A 24,226-nucleotide genomic window follows, 5' to 3' on the forward strand; every position below is an offset into this window, starting at 1 on the left:
GAGGTTCCGGTGTTGGTGGGGGATTTGAGGATACCTTCTTCCTCTCCTTCGGCGTCGATGTTTTCAGGTTCAGCTTCCGGTCTCTTAGGGATTTGAAAATCTTTTAATGATACGTCGAATTCCTTTTTTCTCTGTAATAGCACAGCCATCTCTTCCTCGAGTCTTCTCTTTTTCTTTTCAACTTCTAGGCCCTTATGGCGTCGGAGGCCGGAGACTTCCTTCTCTCTTTTCGGCGTTCAATTTCGGTGTTGTGCCCTTTTTTGCGGGTTCGTGTTCGACCCTTGGCTTTGGAGCCTAGTGCAATCTCCCCTCCTCGGTAATGTCTGGATGGGTCCCGTGGGTTTCTTTTGATCGCGGCTGACCTTCGATCGCCTTCTTGTTCGGCGTCGGGGCTGCCTTGGGCGTTTTTGGTTCGTGGCGCTTCGGTTCTGACGGATCTTTATGTCTTACCTTCTACGTCTTCTTTTTCGACTCCTTCACCTTCTTTTTGACGCGGCTCTTATTGGAATTCTTTTCTAGAATTTCGATGTCCGATCCTTCGTGTGTCGATTCTGCTGTAGCTGCATGCTCCTCTTCGTCGCTAGAGAAACCCATGTCTCTCATGGAAGGTTTCTTCGCCGACTGCGACATCGTGGTGTAGTGGGCCGGTCTCTGGTTTAGACACGTCCTGAGAGTCTTCGGCAGGAATGCTGCACAGGCCTCACAGTCTTTGTCCTGGTGATCCTTGGGCAGGCAGAGGTTGCACACACTGTGTGCATCTCGTTGTACATATTTGTGGTGGCACTTTGGGCAGAATTTGAAAGGGGTCTTCTCCATGGCCCCTACCTCGCCATTTGTGGACCGGAGTGGTCCTCTGGTGTTGAAATGGCCGATCTGCTTCTGTGTACGACTTTGCGTCGCTGCTCAATGTTTCTTCGTTGATCTTTCGATGACTCGCTTCTTTTTCGTGAAATTTTTTAGGAAAATGCAAACTTTTTTCGGAGCTTCCCGTCTTGCTTCCAGACCCAATGGCGGAAAAAAGAATCTGAAGATGGCCACCACGCACATCGACCTCTAGGATACCGCTTGATGTCACACAGTACCTACCTGGCACCAAATGGTGGTCAACAGCGACCAAAATAAGAAGGAAAAAAAAGAAAAAAACAACAAAGACAATTCCAGACCTAACCACTAAATGGCGGAATGATGCACAGCATGTGAATCCAGAACAGGATTCACACTGCAAAACCACTTGTTTCCTTTAGAGACCAATGAATGGAAGACATGCAAAACCCATTGATGAAGCAGCATGGGTGAAAGTGCTAGAGAACGCTCCCAAGATAACTCGTAATGCAGGACTGAAATGAAAATAAGATTTCCAACGCGCTCTACTACCCTAGGGTATCTAGGCGCTAAACTCAGCAAAAAAGGTAGTCAGTTAAGATGCAGAGAGAGTAAAAGTAGAGACGCTATTGTTTTAAAAGCCATGTTTTGAAGGCCTTTCTGACAGTTACGTCTCTAGCTTGAGATGGAGAGTGAGGGAGTTCCATAGTCTGGAAGTACAGGTCACAAAGCTCCTCCCACCCCAAGATTTCTTTTTTAAATCTACAGACTACAAGGTTGAAGGCCGTGGTAGATCGAAGTGATCTGAGCGGGATAAACCAGTGGAAGCTTTGTCTGAGATACTCCGGGCCTATGCCGTGGAGTTCCTTAAAGGCGATACAAATAGCCTTGAAGTCAATGCACTTATTGTCAGGAAGCCTGTAGAGCTAAGTCAGTGCGGAGGACACTGACTTGTATTTGGGAATGCCTAGAAGAAGGTGAGCAGCAGCGTTGTGGAGAATCTGTATTATGTTAAGACAACTTTTTGGAATGTTTGTAAAAGAGGTGCAAAAATGTGAGGGAGGTACCCCGATACTTGGAAAAGGTACGGATCTATGAATCACAAAACAAAGAGATCCCTTTCCAAAGGACTAGAAAATAAACGAGGTAGATATATGAGTAAATACAGTAAACAAACCTAAAGTCAGGATCATGAGCTATAGGTACTTTGTACAAAGGATATGGCAGAGGTATATTACAATAATAACCACAAGTATTACTTTAAAAAACTTATTAGTTTGCAAATTGATGTAATGTGTTACAAAGAAACTCAAAATTCAAACATAATAAACTTTATATTTTGTTTAAAAACCGTTGTTGATTTAAAGACGAGTCATTTTAAAGTTCTTAAAGTGCAAATCCATAAGGTCACCAACTTATCTCTAACAATAAATTCCTTAATACATTGGTATCATTATCTCTATCCACTTTTTTATTTAAAAAAAAAAAAAAAAGCAGATAACAAGTACAAGTTTAAAAATAGAACTTTAAAAGTACACCGAAAAACTATTGATGTGGCGTTTTGGTAAAAGTTTGATAGATCTACACCTTCTTCAGGACGATTTTGTTCAGTTTATCAAATTATATTATATTATATTGAGACCGTGGTAAAGTTGTCTCCTGCTCTCAATTGCATAACACCCATAGGAAGAGCACTGTATTCCTCTCCAGTATTGTAATAGTTGTAGGGTTCAATGTGGTCACCTGTTAATTTCGGACAACGCAAGATTTAATGTCGTTAAATCAAATATGTTTGGTTGAGAATAGAAGAAATATCAATAATGAAAAAGTCAAATGGACATGCAATAAGTCATACCTACAGAGTTGCTTGCACTCTTCATGAAGGGGATGTAATACGCTCTGCAGTGATTACTTTTCTCAATGAGGCTGGACCATTCCAAAGTGCCCACCAGATTGTATTTTAGTAGTAAGTTAGTCTTTTATTTATTTTGATAAAGCTACTGTAGAAAGCTTGCTCTGTATATACTATACCAAATGAGGTACTGTATGCACAGAGTCCAGTGGAATCCCAAAGGTAGGCAGAGGTAAAAGTAGATAGCACCTTACTCTCTATTTGTGGTAGTATGGGCGAGCGGTAAGGCTTTATCAGAGGGCAGTGTTAAGCATTTATTGTACAAACTCAGGGAAGAAATGAGGTCAGACACTCAGTTTAGTTCAAATAACTTTTGTGATTCTAATGAATCAAATAAAGTTAACACAATAAAACATCTAAAAACAATTACAAAATTCACACATATTCCCTTCCATAGATCTTAATAAACTAGCAAAATTAATCAATTTAAAAATCATCATAGTTATCCCCACCTCAGTTTGTACAGTTGAGTAAAAAGAAAATTCTTAATAAAATGAATAAAAGTAGATTCATTTTCACACTTCTTAACGTTTCCTGATTATAAATGCAGTTCTAATGAAACTAAGTACTGCACTAGAGATTACAGCTGTAGATAGTGCCCTTAAATAGGCATAGCCCTCGTGATAAGAGCAGGGCCTAATAGCGTTCAATATAGGTTTAATAAAACGTGCTCTAGGGTATTTATACAGGGAGCAGAACAACATAAAATGCATCGTACTCAGTTTGGCCAGATTATTACAAGGACAGGGGGCTAGTCTCTCACACCAGCCAGCCTGTTAATGATAGGCCACTAAAAAATGCAGTGTTCCCAATCAAAATGTGGTCAACAGAAAACGAGATTGTACATGCGAAGTAAAAGACAAATACAATTGCTGGGGACCTAATGCCACATCATCTAACGTTCCCCTGCCCTGGTCAGACATCCTTAATTCAGTGCGGTATGCATTTTTTATAATCATTTTCATATTAGACTCAATAGTATCTGGGTTATTATAACATTCCTCTAGGCCAATCTTATAAAAAGTATCCCTAACATAACGCAGTCAAGGAAGTGACATTGCATTATCCAGATTCATACAATCTTTAAGGATACTCCTAGTGAATGTCAAAGTCTCTGAAGACCAGATTTTCGCCCATAGAATAAGGGGTGCAATGTTTATCCTATCTTTCACGTATTCCAGGCCCACCTCTGAATGACAAAATGAGGTTGAAGTACTACTCGGAATCATTAAAAGTCTTTTTAAAAATGTGTTCTCTAAAATCTGAATCTGATAACTCTTATGATAACCACATACTGCGGCCCCAAAAGTAGCTACAGATAAACATTTGGATTTATATAAAATTATCATTTCTGTAACCGGTTTATGTCCCAATTTACAGGCAAACCGAAACAGCCCCTCTGTTATTCTACTGGTCTGTTGGGCCCTTGTCATAATTAGTTTATCCCAACTTAATTTGTTGTTAAATACATTACCTAAATAGGTAAAATTGGGCACCTTCTCAATGATTTTTCCATTCACAATGAACTTCCTAGTCTTAGATTTTCCTGGACCACAAACCATAATAAATGATTTACCAAAATTTACTTTGAGGTCCAGTCCTAACATCAAATCAGTGAAGGCAGTCAGGGCCCTTTGTAAACTATTGGCCGTCAGGGTCATTAATACCGTATCATCGGCATAGGCCAACAGAGGGACCAGTCTACCTCCTACTCTTGGAAAATCCAGTTGCTGTTTAGTCAAGAATGACTCTAGACCGTTACTATATACAAGAAATAGGAAGGGGGCCATTATACAACCCTGGCGCACCCCTTCCGTGGAGGCAATGGGCCTGGTCTTCTAACACACTCAAAGACTGAACTCAGACCAATTTGTTTGTATAAAAATATTATTTGATTATTTTATTTTTAGAACCAAGCCAGGCCTGGTGCAGGTAAGTGAAATAATACTTTGCAATACTTATGCAATTAACTGCAGTTGAATGCAGGTTCAAATGCAATTGGTTGATTTACCGGAAAGTAAATAATCAAAATTACTTTTCAGTTACTTCGTAGATACCAATACTCGTTACTTCTTGGATTACTTTTCAAGTTACTTTTGCTAATCAGTGTGATATGCCAAGATATAACACTAAGACATTTCCTAGACAAAGTAAGTGACTCACTTTTGGTACATATGCATTTTTTCAAGTTTTCATACAAACCAACTCCACACTGGCGGATGCCCTCTCAGAATACCCTCAGCGGCACAAGGGCGGCCGGGTGCAGAGTGCTGAGGCCCAATATTATCCAAAGTGGGGTAGGGGGTGGCTGCTCACGAACAGGCCACAAGGTTGTGGGAGCAAAGCTCCTGGACTTAAGCTCAGGGCAAAGGGGGATCCAGTTTAGCGCAAAAGGTGCACCCATAGAGGCACACGGGTGGCCGGATGCAGGGTGCTGTTTTGGCTTCGGGTGCCCTGTTTTCAATGGGAGTTGCCAGTTTTGGATTTTGGCTGCAGGCTCTGTCCAGGAAGTCTTCCGGGAGGAACCAACTGCAAGGCAGGTGAGTTGGAGGACTCATGGACGTTGGTGCACCTCGGGTTCTCTTCTCCAGGAGGCTGGATGCAGGGGTGTCTTTTGAGGTCGAATTTCACCTTACCGGGCCACTCAGAGTTGAGGGGGGTCTCTGTGCAGAGGCTGCGGGCGATGTTGGGGAGTCCTGGCGGTGTCAACACCAGGTGGACTCCGACTCTGGAGCGCTGGGGGACCTCGCTGGGACTGGTGGGCCACCCGGATGTTGGCCGTATGCGTCGGGTGCAGTGGTGGTTCCAGATGTCAAGTTTCTTTGTCCTAAGCAGGCTTGGAGTCTTTCTTTGGGATTCTTTTGAACAGAGCTGCTGTTCAAAGTAGTTTAGGTCTTTATTGAAGGCAGTCATTCCTCCCAGGATTTCTGGAGGTCGCTGGCTGCCTGCCAAGGCGACTTTTGGCACAGGATCTCTGGAAACTGCAGACGGGCCGGTAGGGCTCAGGCCAAGTCAGTTCTCTGCAGTCTCCTCTGGTGGGCATTTTCTTTTGTCCTTCGTATTCTTAGGTTGCGGGAATCTGTCCTCTTGGTTCAGGGCTGCCCCCTAAACACTGTATTTAGCCAATTGGCTACTGACCTTAGGGTGACTACACCCTTGGTGTGCTCATCCCATGTGGGGGAGTGGGTACAATCCCTAATCCTAATTGGAGAGTGCCTGCCATCTGCAAGATGGCGGGCACTTAAGAGTGGGCTTCACCTCACCTCCCCCACCTGATGGGTGGGGTTGGCAGAGGTAGGCACACCTTCTGGGCTGTGCTAATTTTTCCCTCCTGTCTTCCCGCCGAAAAGGAGGGGAGACACAGGAAGGTGTCTTGCTCATGATAGCAGGAGAGGCTAGAGGTCATGTTACAAAGGCAGCAAGGCCTCTGAATCTCTCATCCCACTGATGGCTCTTCCTGGCCTGGGGGAGGTGTGACAACCTCCACCCAGGAAAGGCTTGGTTTCTGGGCTCAGGGAGCGAAGGCTCCCACCCCAGGGGTCCAGAAACGTGTCTTGTGGTGGCAGGCTGGTGTGTACCAGTCAGGAAACCCACAAGAGGTTGGTCGTTTTTCAAGGGGGCATCTTTAGTGCATTTTTCATTAAATCCCACACTGGCATCAGTGTGGGTTTAATGTGCTGAGAAGTTGGATACCAAACTTCCCAGTTTTCAGTAAAGCCATTATGGTGCTGTGGAGTTCATAATGAAAAACTCCCAGCACCATATACTCTTAATGGCATTACTGCACTTATAATGTCTAAGAATTGGTCTAGATACGGTAGGGGTACAGGGCTCATTCACCTGTACCCTCACCACTGGTATAGTGCACCCCCTAAATACTGTATTTAGCCAATGGGCTACTGACCTTAGGGTGACTACACCCTTGGTGTGCTCACCCCACGTCGGGGAGTGAGCACAATCTATAGTCCTGATTGGGGAGTGCCTGCCATCTGCAAGAAGGCGAGCACTGGAGAGTGGGCTTCACCTTGCCTCCCCCACCTGAGGGGTGGAGTTGGCAGAGGTTGGCACACCTCCTGGGCTCGCTAGTTTTTCCCGCCCGTCTTCCCATCGATAGGGAGGGGAGACAGGAAGGGGTCCTGCTCCTGATAGCAGGAGTGGCTGGGGGTCGCATAACAAAGGCTTCCAGGCCTTTGAAGCTCCCCTGCCACAGATGGCTCTTCCTGGCCTGAGGGAGATGTGAACACCTCCGCCCAGGAAAGGCTTTGTTTGTGGGTTCAGGGAGCGTAGGCTCCCATCCTAGGGGTCCAGAAACATGTCTCGTGGTGGCAGGCTGGTGTGTACAAGTCAGGGAACCCACCAGAAGCTGGTTGTTTTTCAGGGGGCATCTCTGAGATGCCCTCTGTGTGCATATTTTATTAAATCCACACTGGCATCAGTTTAATGGGCTGAGAAGTTTGATACCAAACTTCTCAGTTTTCAGTGTAGCCATTATGACAAGCTCCCAGCACCATATACTCTTAATGGCAGCACTGTACTTACATTGCCTAAGAATGGGCTTTGACACTGGGGGGGGGTATAGGGCTCACGCACCTGTACCCTCACCACTGGCATAGGGCACCCAGCTAGAGGGGTGGCTGATCTAAGCCAGGGCAGTGGGTTGTAGACATGGCACAAAGGGATGTGTGCCATGTCAACTCTTCACTTTGTGCTGCACCAAAACACGCAGCCTGCAATGGGGGGGGGGGGGGTGGGGGGGGGGGGTAAGTCACTGTCTGTCTGTCTGTCTGTCAGTCTGTGTGTGTGTGTGTAAATGTACAGGGCCGCTAAGGGTGGCACAATAAGTGCTGCAGCCCTTAGAGGCCTTCCAAGGCCACAGTGCCCTTGGTACCCATGGTAACTTCTACAAGGGACTGACATTTGGCCAGAGAGGTGCCAATTGGGGGTAAAATGTACAGTTTTGAGAAAGAACACAGGCCCTGGGAACCTGATTAGCAGTGACCCAGGGCACATCAAGTCAAAGTGCATCAGTAGTCTGGCTAAAAGTGTGTGTGTGTGGGGGGGGGGGGTTACTGCAACAGAAACCCAGCTTCCTAAAGCAACTACTAATGTGGAGCAGTCTGAAATGGAACGAATATGGCAGCGATAAGAACATCGGCAGTGGGCCAGGCCGTGCAGGTATTCATGAGCTTGAGTTGTCGCAGCATAGAAACAGAAGCTAAGAAAGCAATTTCTTTAGATTTTTTTTCTTCACGCCAAGTTGCTGCTTTATGACATACAGAAAGCATGCATTCTTTCTGCATTTGAACTTAGCTAGAAAATCTATGGCTGGACCGGAAGTGTGGGGGATAGGCATGCAAGAGACATACCAACTGGAAGCACTAGGGATGCAGGAGGTTTAGAAGGAGTGGGGTGGAGAAGCACAAGAGAGTTAGATGCAACAAGGAGCTCAGACAGTGGAGAGACGCATGCAAGAGCTTTCAACATTTTGCACGTGGAGGGGGGGTGGGGGGAGACTAGAAAACAGGTACACTCATGGAGAGCTTAAGCAGAAAGACAGATGTAGTTCTCTAAAAGTGAGCAAAGGAAGCTTCAGAAGCCAGCCAATTAAAGAGGTGATGAAAAGACTATGCGCCATGGGAGGGACAAAGACAGGATTGGCTGGCTGAAACAAAGAAAGTAGTCCAATAGCAATCAAACAAATAAGAGTGACAGTAAAGCCAACTAATTGTAAGGGATTTACAGGTTGCAAGCCCCAGTATGTTCTTGATAAGCCCGGCAGCTCGACCTAAGAATGTGTTCATATCATAAAGATTCCATCTGTGCCAGCTAACCCAGCTCTCAGAAACTGAGTGGGTGCAGAGAAAGTTGTAAAAATGTTGACAAATGTTGACTGGTTAGGGTGGTGCCACACAAATACCTATAAGTGATTTATGTGATAAAGCATGGACTCTTGTGAAGCTGGGTGCTTGGCACACAGAAGCGATTGGTTCAGTGCAGCAAGAGTTCAAAACTTTTTTTATTGTTGAACCAATTGTTCTGTCAACATATATTAGTAACCTTGCTATGCTGAAGGTTGTTTTGGAGGATAAAATAGAACCCATTAAAACCAGTGTATTAATAACAACATTAACTATTCTATGTATATAACATAGTAACTTCTGACTGAATTTGAAATCGCTTCCATCAAAGCCTTGACAAGCTACACCAATATGCCTTAGAAATGTATCTCACCATTAATCTCAAACAACAAAAGTAACCTGTCGAATATGGGGGCGCTAGGTGGTGCACGAGCGGAATGGCCGCACTCTAGTGAGGCTCCCGCAGGCTGGCTCTTCAATCCGGCATTTATCCTGCTCCTTCTGGCTCAAATCATCCTGCAATGCGAGAAATATGTAACCTTTAACCACCCGCGACTGGTACTCAGCAGCGGGGGCCGCCCTGGGCTGCAGGACAGCAAAAAAGCACTGGCTGATGTCCCGGGTTGTGACGGGGAACTAGCCTGGAGACGGGAGGCGGCGACGCTGACTACGCAAGCGGCGTGCCTCCCACGAGGCGGACAGGCCGCAAAACGAAAATGGCGGTGAGAGCGCTGGGCTGAGTGCCCTTTACACCTACTAATCTGTTGCTGGAAGCTGCGGAAATACAGCCTGTGGTGCAAAGAGGGGGCGTGGAGAGGAGCTGCCCCGGCTTTAGTGACGGTAACGGGACTGCGATACCTGGCGCACTGTGGCAGAGAGGGCAGCCCCGCTGGAACCACGGGCACGGCGCTGGGCTGCTAGGAGGCGGCGTGTGCCGAGGAGGGGGGACAAAAAGTGGCGCATCGACACCCCCGCAGAGGTTGAGGAGGATCATAGGACCCTTCTGGCGAGGTGAGAGGCGGTGTTGGGAGAGTGCCTATCGGAGTCGGGCCACATGTGCAGCGCGGGTGGGGAGCCTTGCACGTACGGAACTTGCATCTGCGGATCGTCTGGGGCCGGTGTTGATGCCCCCGCTTGGGAGTCCCCCAGGCAAGAGATACGTGGCAGTGAGGGGGGAAGCCCTGTTTATTGCAAAGTGCGCTGTGGAGGGCGCGATGAGCGGTGTGTCCGAGTACTGCGCACCAGACTGAGGAGTTGCGGGGCCATTTGAGGGAACATTGAGGCATTGCGCTGGCAAAGTGTTAGACTGTGCACCGGCTGAAGCTAGAAGGTGGAGTTAGCGGTGCTTGTTCCCTGGTTCCCCGGTTCCCCAAAAGTGCAGATTGCCCATTGAAGGAACAGGGATATCGGCAAAAGTATGGTACACTGAAATCCTGTGGGGGTGACTTCCGCGGCTGGGAGTGGTGACATAGTGGAGAAGTACGCCGGCTACGGAGGAGGAATATCGTGGTTAGTGGCGTTGTGTGCTGCAGGCGCAGTGGCTTCCCTCTGAACGGAACTCCTTCGGTGTGGCCCAGTGGATTTACTGATTGGACCGGACACTGACCCTGCAGCTCAGAAATGGGGAAAACGGATGTTCGTCAGCAAAAGCTGAACTTTGATGGACGGAAAGCGCTAAAGCAACAGCAGATGGAAGAGGGGTCAGGAGGGGAGTCCTCACAGCAAGAACAAGAGACCGCTCCAGGGGAGGACCTGAAAACTATTCTGGTTAAAATTCGGTAGGGCTTCGCAGCTATGGCAGGCAAAATGGATACCATAATGACGCAAATGGAGGTGATAGCCCGGAAGATTGAGGGTCATGAGACGCGCTTGACAGAAGCGGATCAGCGCATCTCCACAGTGGAGGACATCACCGATCAGGTGCAAAAAACAACGGTGCAATTGGATAAATTGCTCAAAGTGATAGCCGCTAAGAACGAGGACATAGAGGTGCATAGTCGAAGAAACAACATACGCGTTCTCGGATTTCCGGAGAGCACAAACACGGGCAGGCTGGAGGATTATATTGAAAAGCTACTTACAGCTGTGGTAGGAGAGGACTCCCTCTCTCCTCAATTTATAGTGGAATGAGCGCATCGTTCCCTGGGGCTCCGACCGCCTCCTGGCAGTGCCCCTCGGCCTATCATAGCTCGCCTGCTAAATTACAGGGACAGAGATGTTGTGTTACGCGTAGCCAGGGAAAAGAAGCCGCTGAATTACGATGGTATAACCTTCAACATGTAGCCGGACTTCACGCTGCATGTGCAGGAGGAGCGACGCCGCTTCATGGCGGTGAAACAGAAACTGCGGCAGGCTGGTATTGACTATGCTTTGATGTACCCGGCTCGGCTTCGAGTGACGCATCAGGGAACACAGAAATTCTTTACTAATCCGCAACAGGTGGAAGACTACCTAAAACAGCTTCATAGACAGAACAGGGCGTCAGCGCAGCGGGATGATTCGACGCGGTCCTCATCGCCAGAAAGGAGTTAAAGACTGCCGCGCACGGAGTTGAAGGGTGATGGTAGCATGCATTAAGACATATAACCATGGACCTGCTCGGAATATTGTAAGTGGGGAGGGGGTGACCAATACTGCGGGAGTAGAGTGAAGCATTTATCAAGGTACTGTACTGAAGGAGGAACACTATCCAATGTAGCAGCAAGCCACCCTCGAAGTCTGTCCAGAGACTGCCAGAAGCGTCTGTCAGGTCTGGGCAGATTGGAGGTATTTGTGGGCCACCTCGATGTATGGCCCCATTGGGAAACACCGAATCCTTCTTTGTTTTTGTTATTTGGGGGATGTTGTTGGATGCTGGAGCGGGGGAGGGCATGTTTAAGTCTGGCATGATTGGGATGCTTCAGTGGGTGGGGGAGGTGAATGGCGGGAAGTTTCAAAACGGTACTGAATTGCGGGCACAGAATAGTTTTGGATTGTTGTCACAGAGACGTATTGAGGCTGTATATGAGGATTATGTGAGTCTATGGCATATAGGGCATTTTGGGTCAAGAGGAGATGATGGTGCAAGAAGATAGACCTATGCTCAAGGTGCTGTATTGGAATGTCAGAGGTTTTGGGGATCCGAGAAAGCGGAGACAACTTCTGGCGTATCTTGACAGGCAGCAGATACAGGTGGCACTATTACAGGAAACCCATTTAGATCCCAGGGCCCCAAATAATTTTGCGTGCAGGGCATAGACTGTTTTCCTCGTACTCCTCTTATGCCCGAGGGACGGCAATCCTTTTTAAAAAACAGGGTTGATTTGAGCAGGCTGGGGTGATCAGCGACTTGCACGGCAGATATATCATTGAGTGGGGGAAGCTGAGTAGGGATTCGGTAACAAACGCAAGTTGCTATGGTCCCAACACGGATGATCCAGCGTTCTTTACTGATCTGTGGGGTAAAATACTGACTGTTGGTTCCACTCACATAATCTGGGGGGGGATTTTAATGTCGCCCTACAACCGCATCAGGATAGATCTAATGATGCTTTGAGACACTACACTAGATCCCAGGAGGCGCTGCAAGGCATCATAGAGGACGGAGGGCTAATTGATAGCTGGAGGCATCTCCATCCACAGGAAAGAGAGGGTAAACACTTCACATTCCATAGAGGGACCTGGGCACGTCTAGATTACTGTCTTTTGTCTAGGGGACTGGGGTCCAATATGTGGAGTATCACACTTGGCTAGAACATTTTCAGACCACTGTCCGGTTAGAGTATCACTCACCCCACCAGGATATGACAGCCCCAGGCCGAGCTGGCGGCTGCAACCCACGGCTCTACTGGATGCGGTCTTCCACGCGGAACTGGGGGAGGAGATCCGAGAGTTCTTTGTCAGGAATAAGGAATCTGTGGACAGTGTGGAGGTGATCTGGGAGGCTTTTAAAGTCACTATTAGGGGAATTTGTCTCTCTAAAAGCTTTGGAGTATTACGGGACATCCGGGGTACATTACAGCGACTAGAACGGGAACTGAAAGGATTAGAGAGGCAGATGGGGCAGGGAGAGAGGGGATCAGTGCATAGTACATTCCGAGAAAAGCTGACGGAGTATGAGGACACAGCTCAGAGAGAATTGAAATTCCGTGGGCGCTATTGGGTGGCTCGTAGATATGGGGAAGGGGAAAGGCCCGGGAAGGCACTGGCAGAGATGACGCGACGACCGCGGTTCACTACACAAGTATTGGAGGTGCGGGGCCCTGATGGCATCTTGCAACGGGATTCGCTCGATATACTAGAAACGTTTAGCACACACTGACACGTTATATACATCGCAGAGGCGAGAACCGCTTGATCTGGAGGAATTCCTGGGGGAAGTGGCGCTTGGCTGGTTGGGAGATGCACAGCGCGAATTTCTATGTCATCCATTTGAGTTGGATGAAATTAGAGAAACCATTCAGCAGATGAACAATGGGAGGGCGCCTGGGTCAGACGGTCTGCCCGCTGAATTTTATAAAAGCTATATTGATGTGATGGCGCCAGTGCTGAAAGAAGTGTACGAGAAATCACTGGAAGTGGGGATACTCCCGCCCTCAATGAGAGAAGCAGTAGTTGCGTCCCTGCTGAAGCCAGGGAAGCCCCCAGATTTATGCGACTCCTATCGGCCATTGTCACTGATGAATTGTGACACAAAGATATTGGCGAAGGTGCTGGCCAACCGCTTGTCCTTACTATTGGACAAACTCGTACTTCCAGACCAATCTGGGTTTGTACCGGGGAGGGCGGCGTCCCATAACCTCAGGACCCGGTTTTCCCTGATGCAAACAGTGGATCCCGAGTTCCCGTTGGCTGCGGTGTTTTTGGATGCCACTAAGGCGTTAGACTCCGTGGAGTGGGATTACTTGTTTGGAGTGCTGCAAAGAATGGGGTTCCCGCGCTTATATCTCTCTTGGCTCAAACTGCTGTACCAACAACCCAAGGCGCGAATCCTGATCAATGGTCACCTGTCACGGGCACTGACGATTTCCAGGGGCACCCGCCAGGGATGCCCGCTATCCCCACTATTATTTGCTCTTGCCATTGAGCCGCTGGCTTCCCGGCTGCGACAGGTCCACAAAGACAAAGCATTTCGTTGTTGCTTACGACAAATAATGAAATCATTATACGCGGATGATATCACGTTATACATTAGAGATCTCCAGAACAACATAAACCCAATACTGCGAGAATTCATACGATTCGGACGATTATCTGGGGTGGGCATTAATTGGGGGAAATCTCATGTGTTTCCTCTTACGCCGGTGGTGGAACCGTTTCCACTTGATTTTCCGCTGGAATGGTGTCACACGGACTTGAAATACCTTGGGGTCCGAATAACTAGAGACAAGGATGAAACTATACAGGCAAACTATGGCACAGCCATAACGCGGTTAAATGCTAATGTTGGATTTCACTGCCCCCATCATTGGCGGGTCGAGCATCGCTTATAAAAATGGTGATACTTCCGCAATTTCTTTATATGTTTCTTAATATCCCTTACCATCAGGGGAGGCATTTTTTCGCCACATTACGCACTGAACTCATACGATTATTGTGGAGGGGAAAGCAGCCACGGTTAAAATGGTCCACATTGATTAGGCCATATGAACAGGGGGGTCTGGATGTCCCCGACTTCGAGATCTATTTTTTAAGTGCTCAAGCACACTACGCATATTATTGGGTATACCCACCTCGCTATATGCCCCAGGTGGCGGTGGAAGATTGTCTTGCGGATCCCATAGCGCTCAACGTTATGATTTATGAACCTCTACGCACGCGGGCGGTACCCCCTACCACTGTCACTGGCACGGTTGATGCATGGCACCAGATTGCAGAACTTCTAGGTGTGTCACATATCTACTCCCCTAGGTTGCCACTGTCCTATCACCCAAATCTCTCATTATTGCAGGAAAAAGGGTTCAGGGGTCTGTGTAAGAGGGCAAACATTAACACGTGGGGGGATTTATTCCATGAGGGATTGTTCCGTACACTGGAGCATTTCATGCAGGATGTGGAGCGCACACCCTTGGATGTTTTTCTGTATGTGAGATTACGGCAGGGTATGCGGTCGATCCTCCCGGAGCTTCCTGAGGAACCAGAGCCCCTCAAGCCCTTGCATCAGATGTTACGAACAAGGGACGGAAAGCACCTGGTGTCTGGCCTATATAATAGTATACGCACCCACAGAACGGGGATTGACAATCCGGCCAAAATACAATGGGGGGACGAGCTGGGACGGGACATCACCGATGAGCAGTGGCAGTATTGCTGTCTTCAGATCGCACAAATATCGGCCAGTAGTAGGTTATGGGTAATACAGTATAAGTATTTGCATCGTTTATACTATACACTGATTAAAAAGATGCGCTTCAAATTAGCTGACAATGACAGGTGTGAACGATGTGGGCAATCAGGAGCGGGTTTTCTACACCTGGCCTGGGAGTGCAGGAGCATACGGGAATATTGGGAACAGGTGTATTTAGCGCTGGAAGAAATGGTAGGTGGTCGGGTGGAAAGGGACCCGCTCCTTGCGCTCCTTGGACACACGGCACGCATACCCAAAGCATACAGGAAGTTGGTAGCCATATCGTTATTGCTAGCAAAACGGAGAGTGGCCTGTAGATGGGGGAGGGGCCGAGCTCCAAAGTTTAAGGAACGGATAGCGGATCTTGTATATGGTCAAGAACAGAATACTATCTATGCTGAGTTGCTGCCTCAAGCCTCTTGGCCACGGGACATTTGGGGGCCGCTGGCGAGCTACCACATGGCCCTGGGGGGGGGGGGGGGGGGGGCCATGCCAGGCCAGTACAGAACTGATGGGAGGAGTGGGTCGGATGATGGCTCCTTGTTTCTTTTGTGTAAACTGCTATAGTTTGACTGTGGTATAAGACATGGGTACTAGCTGGAAAGATTTCACTGCTTATTAGCGAGGTGGGAGACCTTGCGATTGACTTCGAATCTGGGACATTCTCAGCGGGTTGGGACAAGTAATGTGCCGGAATTGTTGGTCTGTCCTGTTATTCCCATCTGTGCCATCATATGAATGCTATGGAGCGGCTGTTTTTTTTCTTTTCCTTTCTTTTTTTTTGTAGACTCACTGAATGACAATAGCCTAAGTGTATTAGCTGATGTATCACTGTGCCCATCGAGAATATGTATCACATTGCATTGCCATGAAAGTATAAATAAAGTTTAAAAAAAAAAAGTAACCTGTCGAATATTTTGGCATTTGGATGGATTAAGGATTACAGTTGCTTCGAATTATCATTATTTAGGAACTGTTAGAGGAAATCTGTATTCATGGCACTCACCAGAAGAATATTTACAGGAAAGGGACGGTCAGGTATGTAGAAAAAGACAAGGGCAAACATTTCGGGCTCAGAACATCATGAATGCTCTCCATTGTTTATTCTATAAGTTTGGTGGCCTAAGAATACTAGACATTGAATAATTTGTCCAGATGCAAAGTATGCCTGGATACTGCATTAAAGATGCACCATGAAATTAAAGATGCACCGGGCAACAAATAGCTGGCTATGGCCGGGAAAGCACAACCTCGTAGAATGTACTTGAGGAAAGGCACACAAAGTGTTCATTCAAGATGATACAATCACAGGCTAACATTAGTATGTCTACATGAACCATTTTGCAAAAAGAATTGATACTAAGCTGCATTTGGAACTTTACATTAATTAGCAATCTGCAGGATGTCAGAAATAGCACACCTAAATGCATTTGTCTTAAAGGAAGACATAAGAATTTTTGTGTACAAAGTTATGAAATAGGATAAGCTCCCAATCCAAACCCTTTTACTACCCCATACCATTCTCCATGAACAGACTGCCTTTAAGTTAAGTAAGAGGATGGAAAAAAAGCTCCTGCAAAAGTTGAAATCTGTGCTCCGAGTAAAGAAAAATAACTAAAGATACTGGTAAAAGATACAATGCAGGACTTAATTAAGCTGGCGGAATGTTCTGTTACAGAAAGCAATTACTTATCAATTTGTAAGGAGGAAAAGCAAGTTACAATATTGGAAGATTTTCTATTTAAATATGTACAATATTTTATAATGGGCGCCCTCTTACCATTCCTTGTGCTGCAATGAGTGCTGCTAAGGTGCTTCTCCCAGGGGAACCTGGAGCGCAGAAGGATATTTGAACGTTGTGTCCACCAATAATCATACCATCTGTTGCCCCAATCACCTCCTCCGCTTGCTCTACCGTATCGTACTCAATCACTGCAAAACCACCAAAAGAGCTGCCTTCATCCTTAGCCAGCTAGAATGACAGATTTTATAACATGTTTAACAAAGAAGTACGGTTTCCAACTGTGTTAACAGTGGCAAAAAAGGCACATGTCGGTTCACTTCCTTGAAATCAAATTTACACAATGAAGTACCAAATGAACAAGTTACTAACCTTCTGTGACACTCACCTCGTAAATATTTCCCAGGCATCGGACTGGATCCAGAACCTATAAAACGTACTCCTGCGCGCCAGTAAGTTGCTTCGTGCTGCTACGCACCAACATCATTCCACTCCAGAAGTGGGGAGCGGAGCCATATAACCATGCGTGCTTATGTAAATTGCTTTCTTAGCCTGTCCCCGCCATCAGACGCAGAGCCCATCGGCAAATTGGCATGACCAGTGTGCAGATCTCTAAATTGGGAACTTTTTACATATAAAAAGAATCTAGTTCACAGGAAGAGGAAGGGTCTGGGAGTCATCTGCGGTTAGACACATAATCCACCAGAAAGAACGTTACCGAAAATAACATTCTTCTGATTGATACGTCTAACAGCAGATTCCCCACTTTGCGAGTAGACTTCATGGTAGTAGCTCCAAGGTTGGAGGGTCTGTAAACTGGTGAAAAGAGATCAACCCACCTCCAATAATGCTCAAACTAGAGTCATATGTTCAGTAAAGCAACGCAATCCTTTTTGCTATCACAAATATATATTTTTAACTTTATTCAAGTACACACATCAGTAAACTTTCAACATACTATATATGGAGAAATCAATTATAAGGTAAGAGATCTGCCATATTTCCCAAAAAGAACAAAAACCATTTCAAACTTTCAAACTACATCCAGACCATTCATACTGTTCATAACAAGGGTAAGAATTATGTCATCATACAAACATTGTGCAACACCATAATTTCCATTAGAAAAATCAAATAAATTGCTTCACTTCATACAAAAAAAATAGGAAGACCTAGTAATGCAGTCTGCCGATAGGTCAGGCTCCTGTTTAGGTCTTGGCTCTAGACAGCAAATGTGCCGTCTCAAAGAGACATGTAAATACTTTGTGGGCTTCAGCCTGGCCATAAGCTTCCCATTTGCTGGCTCATACCAGAAAGTCTTGCAGGACCGAGCAGACAAAATGCCCTTCGTGACAGACCAGACGGACAATAGTGCTTTGTCAATGTATGAACCAACACCCATGAACCTACCTGACAAATGTCCAGGACAGGCACTCCACATAGCAACACAGTGATAGCACTTTGGCTCTGGTGGAACAAGCCTATAGGCCTTCCGGAGGCTGCTTCTAGGCCAATGAGAAGCAGATCTTGATGCAGAGAATAATCCATAGGGAGATGGCCCAGTTTTGCACTACCTTACCTTTCTTTGCCACAGAGAACTCTACAAAGATGTAGCTTTTAACCTTGCCCAAAGGAAGCTCTTACTGGGCGAGGGACAAAACTTCAGACAGCTTGGCTTGCAGTGTGTTAATCTGGCGAGTGCCCCTCCAAGCCACAAATTTGTTCACCGATTCTGCAGAGGGACAGCCTGCTGCCAAGATGACATCAACAACCTCGGGGTGAAGGTCAAATTACGTCAACTGCAGCTGTTGTATCTCAAACCATGGAGATTCAAAATGATGATGTACCGGGTGCGGCCCCCTGCCCTGTTCCAACAGCAGTAGATCCTTCTGAAGTGGCAGTTTGATGAGAGGGCAGATGCACAGATGCTCATGTTCAGGAGTACCAAGTACCATACTCTCCTGGCCCAATCTGGTTCCACTTTGATGACTTGGGCATGGTCCTCCCTCATCATCTTCAGAAATCTAGGAAGGAGAGGTAATGGAGGGAACCTGAACAGGAGTCCCTAGTCCCACTCTAAACGGAATGAGTCGAGAGCGCGCCTTATTGGGAATTTCAACACACAAAAGTGATGACACTGCACATGCTCGGTGGGAGGGAAAAGATCGGGCCAGAGTTCTCCCAATCTGAGAAAGCCCTGCACCACCTTAGGGTACACGTGCCATTTGTGGTCCACTAGAGGTTTGTGGCTAAATTACCGGCTTGGTGTTAGTAATCCCATTAGGTGGTTTACTACCACAGAAATTCCCTGATAGTGTAGGTACTTCCATAGGCGTAGAGCCTCCTGGCACAGGATCCATCTGCTTGTTACCACATGGTGGTGGGTGTTGTCCATGAGCACTTGCACCAGTCGTCCTATAATGGTGGGCATTAAGGCCTTCAATGCCAGACAGATCACTCGCAACTCAAACACATTGATGTGGAGTCGAGCTTCCGCCGGAGATCAAAGGCATCTGATTTCCACCTCTCCCAGTGGGCATACCCAACCCAAAAGCAGTGCATATGTCAGCACTGTCAAATCTAGATAGGGAAGAGAAAAGAGTATGCCACAAACCCAAGTGCAGACCAGAGTCTCCACTGATATCTGGATACAATCCAACAGATTCTCCTGGTGAGGTGCACAGAGACTTAAGTTCCCACTAGTGAGCCCATTTTAGCATCTGGCATGTTTGACTAGTAGGACGCAGGAGTTCAACAATCCCGTCATTCTCAAAGTCATCTGCACTGAGATCCAAAACAGGGGATGAAACATCGGAATCATAGCTCAAATGTCCTGTACTCTCTGCTCAGGGGAAAGACACAAAACAGCACAATATCCAGAATGACTCACATGAACAAGCGCATCTGCAAAGAGGTCAGGTGTGACATCAGCATGAGAATCTCAACAATGTTAGGAGGTTTGCTGCCATCTGGAGGTGGTGGATTACTCCTGGGGATGAACCCATCTTCAACAGTCAGGCAGGTAAGGACTTGTGCCTCCAACCTCTGAATGTTTCATGAGCACCCCAGGAGCACTGATGTAGCCAAAAAGGAGTGCTTCATACTGAAAATGTTCTTGACCCACTGTGAATGGTAGGTAGCGCCTATCCGCCTGTAGGTTGGGATATGGCAATAGCAGCCTGCAGGTCCAACACCACCATCCAGTTTCCAGAGTGTAGTGCAGTCTGCACATGGGGTAGAGTGAGAATCTTCCATTTGTCCTTTCGCAGGAAGGTGTTGATAGGGCAATGGCCTCTGTCCTTCTTAAACACCAGGAAGTAGTGGGAGTAACACCCAGTTCCAACTTCTCTGGCCCCTTTGGTCAGAAGAGCCTGCACTTACTGCTCTGAGACAGTCAGGTGGTTCTACGTCAGCCACCCTGCAAGTAGTGGATGGTGTTGTTCGGTGGAGAGAAATAGTAGGGTGTAACCACTTGTTTTATAGTGATGGCTTGTCACCCCTGGAGAAAATGCCGGATCCTGCCTCAGACAGGGCAGAAAGGGCTTGCAGCTGCAGATGCTGGAGTGGCAGGGGGGCTGAGACGCATGCGGTCCCTAAAACCGGGTGTATTGTCATTGTGAGCCACGACTTCAGTCATGAAAACACTGCTGGGTTGACAGATGAGTCTGAAGCTGGCAAAATTAAAATTCCCTAGCATAGCAATGGAGAGGATGAAATAGCTGGTAGAAATGTCTGATGGGGCAGATAGATCCAAATAATGTGCTGTGGCCCTGCTTTCTCTAAATTGTTCTAGGGCCGAATCCCATTTGTCACCAAAAAGGCAAGAGACAACAAATGGAATGTCAATTAGGGATGCTTGGACATCTCCACAGAGGTCCGTAGACCTCATCCAGATGTGACGCGGAAGGGCAACATAGTTACCCATTGCCCCAACCTAAGAAGTCGATCGTGTCCAAGCCAGAGAAGATCATAAATTTTGCTGCATTGTGGCCATCCTGGATAGCTTGAGCTAGAGATGTCCGTTTGGAACAGCTGTTAAAACCTTAGTGTAACGCCCTGAACGTCTCAGGATCGTTTAACAGACACGACAATGAGGACGCAACCACTTGTGAAGGGTTAGTTCTTTTAATGAAGGCAAATAAAATACAAAGAACAAACAAAAGTTATAGTCACTGGAATCCTCCAGGCTAAGTACGTTACCAGCCCACAGCACGGATGGTCCTAACCGTCCTCTGCATATACGCCGATCCCGGCGTATGCCAACAGAGGGCAGAAATGAAATGGCCGACAATGCCAATCGGTAGGCTGTGAGGGGCACGAAGAGTGTTGGGGAGAATCGAGGAGTCAGGGAAACACCCAGCCGGGGTCTCTACCTGAAGGGAGCAGCCGCTCAACCTCTTCCTCAGACTGCACCGGGACGCGGAGTCACCTCCTGGTGATGTGTCACCGATACCCCAATCACAAGCAAGAAGACTGAACCGAGAGCAGCCGCTCGATCGATCCTGTGGACTTCCGAGTCTGTAACGCGGCAAACACCTCCTGGTGTGCGTTACAGCTGGCAGTCCCTGTGTCTCTGGTCGGGCTGGGAGTTACGACTCCAACCAGCAAAAGCGCCACTGCGCTTGGACTCAGCCGAGTCAAAAAGCGAAGCTCAATGGTTGACCGGTAGAGCTTCCGGGTCCTTCACAGGTGACGATGGGGCAAGACACGGCCCAGGGAGTAACGACTCGACCTACCTCCGTTCTTGCCTTACTGGAGCACCACTCCGGAACACTGCTCTTCACGAAGCAGGTACGTCGGTGTAAACACAATATCCGACAGCCTTGTACCTCCCGGTTCCTCCCTTTATAGGGAGTGTTTTCCTTGAGTTATGTAACAGCTCTCCTGTTTACATAAGGGCGTGTTTCCCTTGAGTTATGTAACAGCTCTCCTGTTTACATAAGGGCGTGTTTCCCTTGAGTTATGTAACAGCTCTCCTGTTTACATAAGGGCGTGTTTCCCTTGAGTTATGTAACAGCTCTCCTGTTTACATAACCTCTCAACCGCTAAGCATCCTGGGAGATGTAGTCCGTTTTCGCTGGTTACCGTTTTCCTCCCCTCGTATGACAGGAATTCTTGACAGTACATCCTCCCTCTCAGCGGCTCCCCACGGGTCCAGCGCTGGCAGGAAAACGCCGATGGAACAAGGAGACCAAGCGCGGAGCATGAACCCCTTCAGCCGGTTCCCATGAATGCTCCTCCGGGCCATAGCCTTTCCACGCAACCAGGTACCACAGCTTCCCCCTGCGCCATTTGGACGCCCGTATGCCCGACACTTCATACTCCACCTCCGACTCCACGCATACCGGCCTAGGTGTCCCAGACGGCTTGGAGGGTGCTGGTTTGAGCAATGATACATGAAAGACAGGGTGTATCCGCAATGACTGGGGCAAGCACACCTTCACGTTCACGGGACCCATACACTTGGTAATTCGATAGGGGCCCATGTACTTGGGATGGAACACACTGTTCTTTCGAAACCTCATGTTTCTTGTGGATATCCAGACGTAGTCTCCAGTGCGGTACAGTGGCCCGGGCCTTCTCTTCCTATCTGCCGCAGCCTTGTATCTTCTCTTGGCCTCTATTAGGACAGCCCTTGAGCGCATCAACGTGTCTTTTATGTGTGCCACCCTGTCCGCTGTGGCGGGAATCCTGTCCTCTCTGAACGGATGTAGAAATGGCAAGAACCTGGGATGTTGGCCATAGTTGCTATAGAACGGAGATGACTGTGTGGAGCTGTGAGTGGCGTTGTTATAGGCTATCTCTGCAACCCATAGCAAGTCGACCCATTCTTCCCTGCCCTGGTCCACAAAACATCGCAGATACTGTTTGAGCGTTTGGTTCAGGCGCTCGGTTTGGCCGTCCGTTTGAGGGTGGTAGCTGGTGGACAGGGCGGTCTTAACATGCAGCGCAGTGCACCAAGTCTTCCAGAATTGCGCAGTAAACTGCGACCCCCGGTCCGACACGATCACCCCAGGTAATCCATGCAGTCGTACCACATTCTTTAGGAGTAGTGACGCCAATTCCCCGGCCGTAGGGACTCTCTTGCAGGGGATGAAGTGCCCCATTTTCGTCAAGTAATCCACCACCACCAGTATTGCCGTCATCCCCTGGTCTACCGGTAGGCCCACCACGAAGTCCAGTGATATGCTATCCCATGGTCTATCCGGGGTCGGAAGTGGATGTAAGAGCCCTTGGGTTCGGCCATGGTCGGCCTTCATGGTAGCACACGTAGGACACTCCTGTCCCCACCTCCTGACATCCACTCTCATGGTTGGCCACCAGAAATGCCGTCCCATGCTAGCCACCGTTTTTTCAAAGCCCAAATGACCTGCGCATGGAGAGTCATGGCACCAGATGAATGCTTGTTTCCTTAGCCTAGGCGTGGGTATCAATAGGCACCTGCCCTTCAGGGGTATCCCGTCCTTCAGCTGCCATTCTCTGTGACTGAGGAGCCACCTCCGCCATGCGAATGACCTGATCCCTCTCTTTATTCCCCTCAGGAAAGTATCCGGTTGGATAACCCCCAATACCATCCTCGGGGAAATGATGGAACGCTCGGTTGCAGGCAATGGTTCCTTAACTGCAGATTGACGGGACAGGGCGTCCGCCTTCCGGTGTTCCGTCCCCGGCCGATATGTGATGCAGAAGTTGAACCCCGCAAAGAAGATCATCCACCGCAGCTGCCTGGGAGAAAGGTGTCTAGTGGCCGTCATGAACTGTAGGTTCCGATGGTCCGTGTACACCGATACCACATGTCTTGCCCCCATCAACCAATGCCTCCATTCGGTGAAGGCGTCCTTGATTGCGAGAAGCTCCTTCTCCGCAATATGGTAGTTGCGTTCGGCGTCGTTGAGTTTGCGGGACATGTACGCAACGGGATGAAGCACCCCTGTGTCGTGGTTGCGTTGGGACAAGATAGCCCCCAGCGCCACATCCGACGCGTCCGCTTCCACCACGTAGGGGAGATCCGGATCGGGGTGAGCCAACACCGGCGCCTTACCAAAGGCGCTTTTCAGGGCCTCAAAGGCTTTGTTCGCTTCAGGGGACCAGACAAACTCCTTGGACTTCCTCAGTAGCTGTGTGATTGGGGCCACCACTCCTGAAAATCCATCTATAAACCGCCTGTAAAAGTTGGCGAAGCCAATGAAACTTTGGACGTCCTTCACGCTTTGGGGCACCGGCCATTCTTTCACCGCCTTGATCTTTCGTTCTGCCATCTCCTGTCCCTCTGGACTCAGCATCACTCCGAGGAATTCCACGGATGTGACGTGGAAGTCACACTTGCTGAGTTTACAAAACAGCATGTTTTCCCTCAGCTTTTGGAGCACAGCTTTGACGTGGTGTACGTGCTCCTCCACACTGGACGAATAGATGAGGATGTCGTCGATATATACGACCACGTAGATATCCAACTCCTCTCTGAATACCTCATTCAAAAAGTACTGAAAGGCTGCCGGGGCGTTGCACAGACCGAACGGCATGACGAGGTACTCAAAAAGGCCGAACCTGGTCTTAAAGGCGGTCTT

At 48.0% G+C, this 24,226-nt stretch overlaps 1 protein-coding gene across 4 annotated transcripts in view; it reads right to left on the reverse strand.

Annotated features, from left to right (window-relative positions):
* The window catches only part of RAVER2 (ribonucleoprotein, PTB binding 2), a 418,859-nt gene that overhangs the window by 294,062 nt on the left and 100,571 nt on the right, over positions 1-24,226 (reverse strand). For all 4 annotated transcript variants that reach the window (XM_085602376.1, XM_085602379.1, XM_085602377.1 and 1 more), the window contains exon 4: positions 16,698-16,889. In XM_085602376.1, coding sequence (XP_085458502.1) covers positions 16,698-16,889 — 192 coding nt within the window. The remainder of the gene's footprint in view (positions 1-16,697; positions 16,890-24,226) is intronic.

The sequence above is a fragment of the Triturus cristatus genome, chromosome 4_2 (genome assembly GCF_964204655.1).
Source record: "Triturus cristatus chromosome 4_2, aTriCri1.1, whole genome shotgun sequence".
NCBI lineage: Eukaryota > Metazoa > Chordata > Amphibia > Caudata > Salamandridae > Triturus > Triturus cristatus.